The sequence below is a fragment of the Ruditapes philippinarum genome, unplaced genomic scaffold (assembly GCF_026571515.1).
Source record: "Ruditapes philippinarum isolate M1 unplaced genomic scaffold, ASM2657151v2 ctg10612_1_1_1_1, whole genome shotgun sequence".
Taxonomy (NCBI): Eukaryota; Metazoa; Mollusca; class Bivalvia; order Venerida; family Veneridae; genus Ruditapes; species Ruditapes philippinarum.
This window is the reverse complement of record NW_026866800.1, coordinates 3,233-17,646: the sequence shown is the minus strand read 5'-3', so window position 1 is coordinate 17,646 and position 14,414 is coordinate 3,233. Positions and strand designations below refer to the sequence as shown.

The 14,414-nt window shown below is 34.0% G+C and overlaps 1 protein-coding gene across 1 annotated transcript; it reads right to left on the bottom strand.

The window, feature by feature from the left end:
* Positions 1 to 5,606: 5,606 nt before the first annotated feature.
* LOC132733763 (uncharacterized) lies at positions 5,607 to 11,111 on the bottom strand. The gene is made up of 2 exons (XM_060720441.1): positions 7,188 to 11,111; positions 5,607 to 5,748 (listed from the first exon to the last, which is right to left on the bottom strand). The coding sequence occupies exon 1, from the start codon at positions 9,811 to 9,813 to the stop codon at positions 7,477 to 7,479; it is 2,337 nt and encodes a 778-aa protein (XP_060576424.1). The 5' UTR covers positions 9,814 to 11,111; the 3' UTR covers positions 5,607 to 5,748; positions 7,188 to 7,476.
* Positions 11,112 to 14,414: the final 3,303 nt, after the last annotated feature.

Here is a 14,414-nt window from a genome sequence, read left to right as displayed (position 1 = left end):
AACAACATGCTCAGTCTTAAATTTTCTGTTACCATGGCAACGAGGGGACATCTCAAAATTGCCAAAAATCACTATTTTGCGTTGATTTTTTCCATCATAATTGATTTCAAAGTGCTGCAACTTCTCAATGGATTGAGATAGAGTCAAATGCTTTTCAGCGTTGGTTACACGTTACCTTATGATCAATCTGGGGTCATTTATAGCCTCTCACAGGTCCAAAATTTTCTTTGCGATGAGGGGGACTCTTCAAAACCCCCCAAACAGAAGGGGGAACATCCCCCTCCTAGTAACCCCCTGATGTATCTTTTGGTTGGGGGCCGCGCCGAAAAAGTGGTCACTTTTTTAACAACATTTCACAAACAAAAACAAGTGTTGGGGGCCGAAATAAGTCATTTTTTCACCATTTGAGACAACAAAATGGGGGGTGAAAAAGGCGTTAAAGGCGGTATATGACGTAATGGGTTAAAGTAGAGTCTAGAATGCCTTATTACAATCACTGCAAACGTAAAATTCTTCCTTATTGTGTTATCTGAATGTATGTAGTCTTAAAAATAAGCTGATTTACTGTATATACATATCGAAACTAATGTAACTTTCTGTTCCCTGAATGTATGCAGATAAACATAATAATGTGGAAAAAATAAGACAAAATTACAGGTACTCAATAACTTTATATATGCAACTATATATCAACTTGAATCAACTGAAAGGCACATTATGCCTCAGAAATCCATATTTCTTTAACTCTTTAGAAATGTAAAATATGTGTTTAATAATTATGTTTAAATAATGGATAATTGCATTTGAGATGTTTTAAAACTAAAAAATGATACAGAACATACGGTAATATACGGAACATGCGGTTATATGTCTTACGAGAAAAAAAAATGAAAATAAAGTAGTATTTTGACTTCCATACGAATAACTTATTCACTAGTGTTTTACCAATTATCATCAGATTAAAGATGCAAACGAAAATTCATGTATAAAACAAATAAGTATGTGTTTCGAAACTGTTATAAATGCCTACAAAATAAACAGTTTTATTTAGAAATAAAAATGATACCATTTCTGAAGCCTAATGAGCCTTTAAACAAACCATCAAAATGACATTTATAAAAAACAACAACACTAGAACATGGATTTGCAAAAAATAAATGAGCACATAATGCCACAGATAAAAGAAATTATTTTTTTTTCCATTCTTTAGACAGGTCAAACTTGTGTTCAATAATATATAATAATGGATTTAGAGTAGCGCTCTAGTCTATGTTAGATGTTAAACAACATAAGAAACTAAAGTTGAATGTACAGTTATGTGTTGTAAGGTAGCAAAATGTAAACACTATAGTTTTTGTTGACTTCCATACAAAATACTAAATCAATGTAATTCAACAAAATCAAAATACAGTAACCTATTTATGGCACAAAGCGACGGCAAAAATAAAAAAAAGTTTTTAAGAAATTAGCTCTTTGGAGCTTTAATGTATACAAACAAACCTTCTACTGATAAACACATCTAAGCAAAATAAATGATGATTTCTGTTTCCTTGAATGCAAGGATCTAATTAGGAGATTTTGAATGTTATACTAGTATACAAAATGTACTAAGTTAAATATATTTTCAACAGGTTACATGCGCTATATAAGTAACAAAAAGAACATTGAAACACGAGGCTATCTAATTTGTACGAGGGGACATAGCCCCCAAGTATAAATCAGATTGCCGAGTGTTTTGATGTTCTTTCTGTTTTGTATCATAGTCAAACATAAAAACACGTTCCTTGATACCACAATATGAAACCCCACAAAACGGTAACCAATGAACGAGCATTTGAATATGATAATTCAATCGCTATCCATTTATTTGTCGGCACAATATGTAAACCCTGGACAAAATAAACCAATCAATGGGCATGCTCTAGAGTGCAGGTAACTAATACCTGCACTCCAGTTAACGCACTGTGCATGTATGTGTATACGATTTAACTCTGTCACATTTTCAACAGAAAGGTCCCCAAACTATGATACAAATAATTGTAAATGTATAACCCGGGACACTGCGCGAGTGTAACATGACAACATCGTTATATTAATAATACAATTAATAAACATCTATATTATGTACAATTATATAAATTTGAAAAATCATGTTCAGATATCACAAAAAGCAAAAAATCACATGTATACATATTTTTAAAATTTTCTTTTGGAGGCATCCTTTCAAAGTTTCTTATTGTTACAACTGCAATTATTTTTGCACAAATCAAAAAGTAAAAAACAATAATCAAACTACACTACAAAAATTCAATACATGCAATTATAAGACTTAGACTTTAAGAACATATAATTTGTCAGATTTAACAATAATCTCAATGATAGATTACTTTTTGTCTAATAATTCTTGCTGTATCATTTTACTCTTAAATTGCTAAAGAAATCTATATATGCATATCTAATTAAATAAAATGATTATTGCTCTTATTATAAAGTTTATATGTAACGTCCGTTTTCATTGGATCTAGGACAAAATATAATGGGACAAGCAACTGGAGACTACGTTATCTTTTCCACCAAACAATTAAATTTGAGCCGCGTCATGACAAAACCAACATAATGGTTTTGCGACCAGCATGGATCCAGACCAGGCTGCGCATCCGCGCAGTCTGATCAGGATCCATGCTGTTCGCTATCAGTTTCTCTACTTGTAATAGGATTTGTAAGCGAACAGCATGGATCCTGATCAGACTGCGCGAATGCACAGGCTGGTCTGGATCCATGGTGGTCGCAAACCTATTACGTTGGTTTTGTTGTGACACGGCTCGTTTGTCTTTTTTTATAGTTGTGAACGTGTATATTTTTGCCCGTTGTAATTAATGTAAATAAGAAAAGTATAAGGCAAATGGCGAATGATTTTTTTTAAAACTCTATCGGAGAGCGGCTTCAATTGGAGGCAAACATAAGACAGTTTATCCAGTCGGTAGTTGCTTATCCCTCTATACTTTATGTCCAATATTTGATAAAGCAATCAAATTAATTCAATAAGATGTTTTTAAATCAATAAAGGTTTTCACCCTGAATTTTGATTTAAATTTCTACGGTATGACCATAATTCACTAAACATATTTTGAAGGAACCCAGGGATATATTTGACAGCAACCTTGGTTGTGGTATCTTTTTACACGTACATTCCCCTTGAAGAAAAAAAGTAAATGGTATAATCAATGCAAAAGTTTGTTGTCCGTTTCCGGTTAAGCCAAGAGTCAGAAGATTGTACGAAACTATCTTGGAGCAATTTTCTTTCGTGTATGTTTCTGTAATGCCAGGAACTAGGTGTCAAGTCGTGATTGAAGCATTGTCATCATTTTCACTGTAGTTTTACTGAAGCTCCTTTTATGGAAAGAGAAGAAGAAATGATAAATAAGTTAATCAAAACATTTTGTAACAGTATAGATAGCATGATTTTATTCTTACACTTGTTTTTATATTTTCCAAGTAACATTGACGTTTTATGTTCTGTTTTACCTATGGTACAGTAGATAAACAGACACTGGATATATTGTGTTAAAATTTTGGCAGGAGCGGATTTCTAGAGCAAATACCTACTGCGAACTGAAACACATATTTAGGTACGTGCGGACATTTGAGTAGAACCACGGACCTTCAATAAGCCAACTGAAATGTAACTGATGTGCGAGTAGAACCACAGACCTTCTATAAGCCAAATGGAATTAAACTGATGTGCGAATAGAACAACGGACTTTCCGTCTGTTCTGGCTTCCAAAAATCTTTAGTGTTTGAAATTATTTTTTTTGCACAATAGAATTGCAGTATTTCAATTACATTTACTTTGGTAAATCAGCAAACTATTAATCTGTTTAGTAAATCCACTGTTTAGAAAAAGAATTTAAAACACTAAGGCGGTTAAAATTTATTAGTACGTATTTACAAAATTAAAATGGTCGCAATTTTGTAATTACGTACTTATAAAATTTAACGTATACATATGCCGCTTTTTAATAGTTTTGTTTTTCATCTGCTGCAGCAGCAGACCCGTTACGATACATAACCAGATTTACATACGTTGATTTAACCTTTTCATTTGCAATTGCCCTTGTCCCAATTATTTTTTGTGCATTTTGCGCCAAAACTATTATCTAATATCTTCTTTTAACATGAAAATTACCATTAAAATTGCCTATTTAACTGTGAAGCACAACACTAAATACCGTATTCCGGTATATACCGGACAATGCGATTGAATGCCAAAATCTTGCCGTTGCATGCTAAAGATGAACTTCATCTTTTTATACATTTTAAGTATAATAATGAATGAACTAGAAATGTGTCCATAGGACACAGATGCCCCCACACGCTACTGTTCTGTCAATCTTATGACTCTAGGTCAAATATTTTTTGGACTACATGTGCAACAAGTTGAAAACTAAAAATCAACAAAGGGCCATAATTCTCTTAAATTTGGTCGCAGCAAAAACTCCTTCCTTTACTACCATCTACACATTAAGGTTGTTAATCCCTGGAAGTTTAAGCAAAATCTGTCATCCGGTTTAAGAGGAGTTGCGTTCACAAAATTTCTACATAGTACTTAGTGAAAAAATCAACAAAGGGACATAATTCTCTTAAATTTGGTCGGAGCAAAAATTCCTTCCTTTACTACCATCTACACATTAAGGTTGTTAATCCCTTGAAGTTTAAGCAAAATCTGTCATCCGGTTTAAGAGTAGTTGCGTTCACAAAATTTCTACATAGTATATAGTGAAAAAATCAACAAAGGGCCATAATTCTCTTAAATTTGGTCGCAGCGAAAATTCCTTTCTTTCCTACCATCTACACATTAAGGTTGTTCATCCCTGTAAGTTTAAGCAAAATCTGCCATCCGGTTTAAGAGGAGTTGCGTTCACAAGATTTTGGGACGTACGGACGGACGGACGGACAGACAAGTGCAACGCTATATGCTCCCACATTGTGGGGGCATAAAATGTAAGAATCGGCGGAAAAAGTATTTGTCTATTTTGTGATCACGATTTCTGAAAGCGTCTACAGGTACTGCTCCAGTCCTGTATAGAGTTAAACCCTTAGAGTCATTTACTTTTTTAATAACATCTTTGTTGACATGAATCAATATTGATACTTAAAGAAAAAATTTATATCTTTTCTTTTGTTTTAGTATACTTAAATACAAATATATTGAATACAAAAGTCAGTAAATAACATTTTTCATCTTTAAAAAAGTAAATTATAAACATGTAAGAAGCACATATTTAAAGCTAAACAATTCAATCATATTCATTATAATAATTTATAGCTTGCGTAGCTGGACCTATTTCTATCATACTGATACTATAGATTTCCATTAAAGGTGTGCTACTTTAAACACAATAGCGCTGTTTATGTGAAATTTGTCGGCTACCTACACTAGTTAGTTCACTAAAAAAATTTAATGCAGGCATATAGGAAACTGGCAGCACCTCTTAAATACTGCGATTCAGGCTATTGTTGTTGTTTGTTTTTGTTTTTTTTGCAAGAAATACGAACACTTTTTATCACTTTCTTTTGTTAATAAAAAGGGTAATTTAAAGTCTTACCTTGACATGCAAGAAACATGAAACTTCTGTTTCCAAAGAAGTTGTTCAAAACATATCCAATCATCCCAATAAAATTGATCTATCACCACACAAATCATAATGGTAAACGTCACAAGAGGTTTTGCATGATGATCCAATGCCGCTGAAATGACAAAAAACGCAAATTATATTATTAATAGGGGATTTATGCAAAACATTATCTTACTATTTTATATCTACATGTAGTTAAATTATGATCATAAAGGCTCTTAATGACAAGAACAGTTGATTTATGTTGTAAATTATGAATGAAAAGCAGAAAAAAAACAAATCTTAAGCTGATAAGATTACAAAGTTTATTTCTGCATCTGAAATAGTGCACAAATTCAATGGTTGCTTTGGAAGTCACTGGTTGCTAAGTCAAAAGTAAATGCTTGCTGTGGAAGTCATAGGTTGCTATGGAAAAACAATGGTTGCTATGAAAAGTCAAAAGGTATCTTGTTGTATACTATTGTTGCTATGCAAAGTCAATGGTTGCTATGAAAGTCACTGGTAACTTTACAAGGGATAACTATGGAAATTACAGGTTGCAAAAGAAATTCAATGACTGGTATGGAAGTCACTAGTTTCTATTGCAAAATATATGGAAAAACCTATGAGCCATTACCCAATCCCCCATGGAGCCCAGCCTTTTTTACGCCACGGCTATGCTTATATTAACTTGGTAGGGGTACACTAGATAATGTTTCATACCAAATTTGTATGCATTATCTCTTGTGTTTTTAAAGAAGATGTTTACAGTTATATCTATTAACAAAAAAAAGAAACTCACTGAACTCCCTGGGAGGCCACATTTAGACCCCAGGACTGTAATTGAACACGCTTGGTTCACATTTAGAGGATAAATGAGCCGCGTCACGACAAAACCAACATAATGGGTTTGCGACCAGCATGGATCCTGATCAGACTGCGCGGATGCGGATGTTGCTGTTCGCTTACAAACCTAACAACAAGTAGAGAAACTGATAGCGAACGGCATTGATCCTGATCAGACTGCGCAGATGCGCAGGGTGCTCTGGATCCATGCTGGTCGCAAACCCATTATGTTGGTTTTGTCGTGACGCGGCTCAAATAGACTTTATCATAAAATTACAAATACGTACCTTAAATATATGACGTAACAATAACATCTTACTAAAACAATAAACAAATAACCTTTCCGGAGTAAAAATAAAGAAAAGTTTAACATACATGTATATTCACTTTAATGTAACTATATACATGTATGCGCTGGTTCAAACTATGTTTAATGTAGAGGTGGTGACGTGCCATTTAATAAACACGTGCCATGTATTGTGTATCTGTTTATAGTCTATGTTTATAAAATGCTTCATTTTTATTACAAAAATAATCTAATTCCAGAATAAAAACAAATCATGTAAAATATTTAATTAATGTTGATTTATTTATATCAAATATTTTATTCGATTAAAAGAAAATATAAGAATCGTGTTCACTGTGAATAATCTATTTCAGTTCTTACATATGCATGTATAATAAAATAATAATTAAAGATTAAACATTCAATATAAAATCTCTTACCTGTGAAATATTTCCATATCCTTGTCCAACTTTTATATCCATTAAGTTCCGTAAAAAACTTGTAAAAAACTTCCATGAATTATTTATATCAGTTATTTTTTAAATCTATAATCAATTGTCAATTAATGTTTTAATTGGAAACGTATATTACATGTATGTCCTAATTGAAGACTATAATGTAGTTCGAAGAACCGCCATTTTGTTTCTAAATGTCCATATTTAAATTGTTTTGTTTATTTAAAATTATTGAAGTAACTTCTTCAATTTATTTCACAATGTTTTTTCTTGTCTATTCTTTGCTTGGTTTTATTGTTTTGAACTCAAATGGCTGCCTCCAGTCTTCTTGTATCACATGAAAAGTTTGTGATCTCCGAATATTTTCTCTAACACGGTCATATTCTGTTTCCGGTTTAATGGCTTTCATCGCTACTGTAACTGACTGCGGCAGATTTTCCAGCACGGTTTTTAAGTTCTGTAAACTTCCTGCAGGCATTTCTATATACTCCAACTCCACACATTCAATATTCACCATGTCACGTGGCAGTAACAATGAACTTTCATCTAGATTGATGTCCGACAACGTAACAGCAACTAATGACGGTGTTGATATATTCAGTTGTAGCCTCCAAGGTAACTTCTCCAAGTGTAACTTTGATAGAGTTGAATGTTGAGACAAGTCCAAGTTCAATCTCTTACAATCATGGCGGCCATGTTCTTTACAGTATAAGCAGATCAATGTTAACTCTTTCATTGATTTTTGACCTGAGATAAAATTGAAAATTGTTTCCAGTATTTTGTGAGATAACGTGAAGAGTCTAATATCTAAATATTGTAAGTTTTGACATCGCGCCATGTTTTCATTCAGATTTTCTTCATCATTTCTCCATGTACCAAGCAACAAAGTAACGGACTGTAAACTGGGAAATAATATCCGACTTATCTCAGCCTCCTTCTTGTCACCACAATAGACAAGTTTCTGTATATGACTAAGATCTGTGAGAGAGAATAAATCTATAATTTCACGTAAACTGCTGGAAGTAATCAGGGTTGCTATATTAAGTGATTTTATGTTGGTTTTATTTTGGTTTAATAAACGTTGTAACTGCTCACTGTGCACGTCGGTGTTCCCTTCAATGAAGAAATCTTGTAAACATAATTGAATATTTTCACTTTCAGGCATTTCTTGTAAACACGACATGAACATTTTCTGTATGTTATACAATGGATTATTGTACATGTACTCGTAACCTGTCCTAGTTCTATAGTCGCGTGTTTTCTCGTCTTCATTTATCACAGACATCAAATCATTTGATATTGCACACACCAGGTCAGCATTCATTTTACTTATAAATTCACAAATTTTTGACATGTCCAGAATGTCTTGAACATTTCTACATTTTTCTACAACAATTTTCTGAGCGTCACTTTGAGAACTTATAAATATGGCGGCAAAGAATTCTTGCACTGTTTTGTGAGAAAACGATACTTTGATAATTTCTTTGATTAAAGTTTTACTTCTACTTTCTGACAGTATTCCTGAGAGAAGACTTAATTTCATGTCGTCTGCTTTGAGATATTTTTCAGCAACCGTTCTATCAAATACAAGCGTGTTTTCTCTGTTTTCGTTAAATAATGTTTGGTAAGCTAGTTCTGCTAATGATGTTATAAGACTGTAAAACTTTTTACAAAATTCATGACTTTTGAAGTAATCTGGAATTTCACTGGCAGACGATTCACGAGATGGTTGAACTTCCGGGTGTTTCTTTGACGTTCTCGATAATAGAAATTCAATGATATTGGTGTAAATTTCATGTTTTGAATTTCCTATAGGAATGTTGTTACACCATAGGCAAACTATATACATGAGGAGGAGTGGAATCACTTGCATGTGCTCTAGGCGACGGTCACGTATCAATTTATTAAAGTCCTGTCTTTTACTCTGCAATACTCTATCGTCATGGACACCGGTCATTTTCCTTATAGCATTTTCTTCTAGTTGCCGCGTAGAATCTGCACTTAATTGAACCAATTCTACTTTTTTGTCCATTTGACTTGTTTTGAGATTTGAAACTCCAAGCTTCCACGGTCGAGTTGTCGTTAAGATCACACAGTTATCACGTACGCACCTATGTGGGATTTCTGCTGTTACTTCGCTACAACTTTTACCTGGGTGATTCCATTCATCGAGACCGTCCAATATAAGCAAGCATTTTTCTCTACTTAAAACTTCATTTAGTTTTGCTTTACATGAACTTTCATCTAGCGATTTCAATGAAGGAAGATACAAAGAAAATTGCTGTCTAATCATATCGTCAATGTGAGAAACAGAGGTATGATCTCTTAAGAAAACCAAAAATAAGAACTCAAACTTAGATAGAGCTTTTAACTCATTATCCTCAAAACACTTATTAGCATCGCATTGTTCGTCTGGACAATGAGCTTGACACCACGCTATTGCAAGATATTTTGAAAAAGCAGTTTTTCCAAAGCCTGCGTCAGCTAATAAATAGATTTCTTGCTGATCCTCACTTTCAGTTGAGAAAAGGTCACCCAAAGACTTGATCGGTGTTCTCTCCTCTTCATGACAAATTTCGGACTTCTGCTTTACGGCGACTATATCTGGCATCACGTAGAACCCAGCTAGAGGTGTCTCTTTTTCTTCAAGAAGCGGTGAGAGAGGTATTGAACTACACCTTTTTCTGTAGAATTTAATCAGATCGCATTGAAGTTCTGAAAAGAGAGCAGAAAAAAGCTTAATCAGTGACAATCTTTCTATATAATATATAAAAGGCTGAGGCGTTTAATAACTTTAATTTTGCATGCTTTGGATCTGATAATGCATAGGGCGAATAAGAAGTAGATATATATGTAACACTATATTCAGATGCTATGTTTAACTTTAACAATGCATAACTGCAGCTAAAATATGTTTTAATAATTGCATAAATTCATATACAAAACGATCTTTTCCATTGTTATATTTAATACATTGTATGCTTGAAAATAAACATTTTCCTTCTTCAAAACATACGAAACATATTTGATAATGTAAATATATAACTTCAAAATGGCAATAAGAACTGTATTATGCACATAACAACTGTATATATGAGGCACCATATATATAGTTTGGGAATGGACAAATATTTACAAATTCCGGGGAAGGGTGGGGGCAGGAAGGTGGGGTAAGTTACAGTTTTGGGACTTTAAAGTTAATGTCTCAGCAGTCTGATCTAGTTTTTCGGATTTCTATTTTGATACAAAACTATTCTGGTCTGGACCCTAAGAGTTTCGGGGGCGATATTTCGCCTATTGTTCATTGCATGAACAGACACCAAGAACGATGTTTGTTTCACATGTTTGAACCGTTTTAAAATCATAAATTTTACATTAAAAATATGTAAACAAAGCGTTATCACGGAGGGGGAAATAAGAAGGGGCAAATTATTACTCGAAACAGGAAATAATTTATCATTATTGTTTGGCCTAATCCGAATTCCTCGGCTATTATTCACAATAACCTCGGACTGTTTGATTTTATTAACCTGTCATATACAATTAATGCACATATAGATCTTCGATAGATTTTCGGCAACGCTCGTGAGGTGTTCCCTATAAAATGTGTTTCAATTTATTTGTTTCTGTAAAATATTTAAACTGAGCGTTTTAACGCAAAAGGGAGAACTACTAGCTTGTTTGTTCTACATTTTCGCAAACACTTGGCAATTTTCTATTAAAGAATTCTTCAAAAATAAAGAAAGAGAAAAATATGACAACAGTTATCCTCTGACTACTAAACACTCGTATAAAAGGCAATCACTTCACCGGATGTGATAACGATATATGAGCCGCGTCACGACAAAACCAACATAATTGGTTTGCGACAAGCATGGATCCAGACCAGCCTGCACATCCGCGCAGTCCGATCAGGATCCATGCTATTCTGCACTTGTTATAGGGTTTGTAAGTGAACAGCATGGATCCTGATCAGACTGCGCGGTCGCAAACCCATTATATTGGTTTTGTCATGACACGTATATTTCTTATTAAGCTAGTGTAACTTTTCAAAACAATATTTATAGATTCCATATTAATTATCGTAAACTACACGGATATATTACCGAAGTTGGATCGAATATTTGCATAAGTGTTATAATGTATTCATTTTTGACAACAGGTCAATAAAATCTAACTATAAAAGTATATCTACCGATTTGTTTTAGATGTAAAACACATGTTGTACTCTTTGATTGAGTTGTTATTAAAATTGGTTATTGATTATTTCCATATTTTAAAACACATCATCTATCATTCTTGACGAAACCACAGCTGTTTATTATTATATGGGACAAGAAGAAACCCATTACCGTTAACAAGTAAGATCTGTACGGTACTGAACGCCCCGAGGCTGACAGTATGTCAGTAAGCTATAAATTTGGCATACGGAAATTCTAATTTTTAAAGCCGCCCGGTAAGCTCAAAAGGTAGAACAATAAATCGGGCGACCCGGGTTCGATTCCCGGACGGCGCAGCCATTTTCGTTGTGATTGATAATGAAATCCTTTCTACGGTCATTCACACTGTACCTCTGCTCTGGCACGTACAGAAGTTTCAATTCCTTGCGAAAGTGAATGCAACTAGTACTGGTAAACTGCTTGACAGCCTGCCAAGGAACGATGTGGTGGTTGAATAGTGCTCTGGTGAATTCATTGTGGCTTACTGTCATGACCCGTAGTGAAAACTACCAATACAACCACCTCTAGCTTTTACAAAGTACAAAGAAACCCCCACCTTTCTCGTACTCAAATCACTTTCTTCCACAGACGCTTGGAGGTCAGATCTTGCCCCCCAACGTGATACGCCCCTGTAAACACTCTACCAAAACTATTTTAATATTTAAACACGAATGGGACATCTATTACAACGATAAAAATGATTTTCAAACATTTTTTAGATATATGAAAAAATACCGTATACCATAAAGTCTCTATTGAGAAGTGAGCGATAGTGGAACATTCGACCGATGCGCAGGAGAGTAGTGTCAATGCAACACTGATTTTAACCGTCACCGTTGACCTAGTGATTAAGGCGTCCGCATATGGATAGGGAGATCGTAGGTTCGAGTCATACGGGGTGCGTTAATTAATGGGTGAATGTTTATCATGGGATTTGTTCCGAAATGGCCGATTCGATAGCCGCAAGGTGGTCAAAATGAATGGTTACCGATTTCTATCCGCATGGCGCATGGCATAGTGGTAGGAGTTGGAAGGTACATGGTATGCAAGCAAAAGGTGTCTCATAAGTCAAAAATGACTGGCCCTTACAGTAGGGGAGGCACTATAATAAACAATACCTTTACTTTCTTATTTGAACATATTTATACCTCTGAGTGAAAAGCTTAGTGATTGAACAACCCTCTTATGTCGCTATTTCCCTATCCTTGAAAAATCATTTTTGAATTGTCATCGAAAATAAAACAAAAGGAAAACAAATAAAAAAAGAACATACATACAAATATACAACATCATATGTGCACTTTTCATGAAGTGCTATATTTCTTTCAACGGCAAACTATACCATGCAAAGATAACATGTAAGGAACCATAGCCGTTATTTCCCTTGATTTATATTTGTAAACATTACTGTTATCAACGTAAAAAAAAATTAAGTTTAACAAAATCGATTTTAATTTTGGTATTGTAATGAACCCAAATATAACCATTGTCATATCAAACAATACTTACCGTAATAATTAACATAACGATACAAGTTTTATACCGTTATGTCCATCTTGCCAACATAGGCTTTACGTACTGTTGGATCATATAATTACCTTAGATTCAAAATAAGAAAATGGTTTAAATTGTGTTTTATGCGGAGATTTAAACTTGCGTACTTCAAATAACCCTGATTGTGTAGCTGATGATAATTTTTCTCATCTTGGACCAGATGATTATTCTATTGATGAAAATATTAATCGTTCTTCCCAAGATAAGGATAATTTAAATAGTAACGGTTTATTGTTATTGGATTTATGTAAGCATTGTAGGAACACATTTGTCTCGGAGCACAATTGTCTTACGAAAGACCGATGTCGAATTTGTCCTACGTGAGACAAATGGGACCTCAAATGTCTACCAAAAAAAACTTATTCGTGTGACAAATGGGACCTCAAATGTCTACCCAAAAAACTTATTCGTGTGACAAATGGGACCTCAAATGTCTTCCCAAAAAACTTATTCGTGTGACAAATGGGACCTCAAATGTCTACCCGAAAAACTTATTCGTGTGACAAATGGGACCTCAAATGTCTACCAAAAAAAAAACTTATTCGTGTGACAAATGGGACCTCAAACGTTTACCCAAAAAACTTATTTGTGTGACAAATGGGACCTCAAATGTCTACCCAAAAAACTAATTCTTGTGACAAATGGGACCTCAAATGTCTACCCAAAAAACTTATTTGTGTGACAAATGGGACCTCAAATGTCTACCCAAAAAGCTTATTCGTGTGACAAATGGGACCTCAAATGTCTACCCGAAAAACTTATTCGTGTGACAAATGGGACCTCAAATGTCTACCAAAAAAAAAAACTTATTCGTGTGACAAATGGGACCTCAAACGTTTACCCAAAAAACTTATTTGTGTGACAAATGGGACCTCAAATGTCTACCCAAAAAACTAATTCTTGTGACAAATGGGACCTCAAATGTCTACCCAAAAAACTTATTCGTGTGACAAATGGGACCTCAAATGTCTACCCAAAAAGCTTATTCGTGTGACAAATGTGCTCCGATCAAGTTTTTTTTTCGAGGTTCGACGTTTTACCTCATGTCAAATGTAATCAACAATAGGAGAAGAATTTCATAAGACATGTTGTCTTTCATTCTAATCCTGTTTTTGAAAAATATTTGAATATTGCTGTCTGTATATTGTAAATTGTAAAATGTATATATATTCTGAGAAATAAACTTATCAACAATAGGTCTGCAAATGTTTTTTTTATATGAAATCTTAAACCTTAAACCTACAGTGGAAGTATTAATTCTAATATCTCAAATTAATGAAATTTTGATTGGATAAACCTGAAGGCGAACACCGAAACATACGGAATCCCGTTCACGATGGTATGTGTAACAAACAGCGCGATGACACAATGGCATGATGATGAAAACGCGATGGTACGATGGTGAAAACACGATAGTACGAACGTAAAACAAAGATCG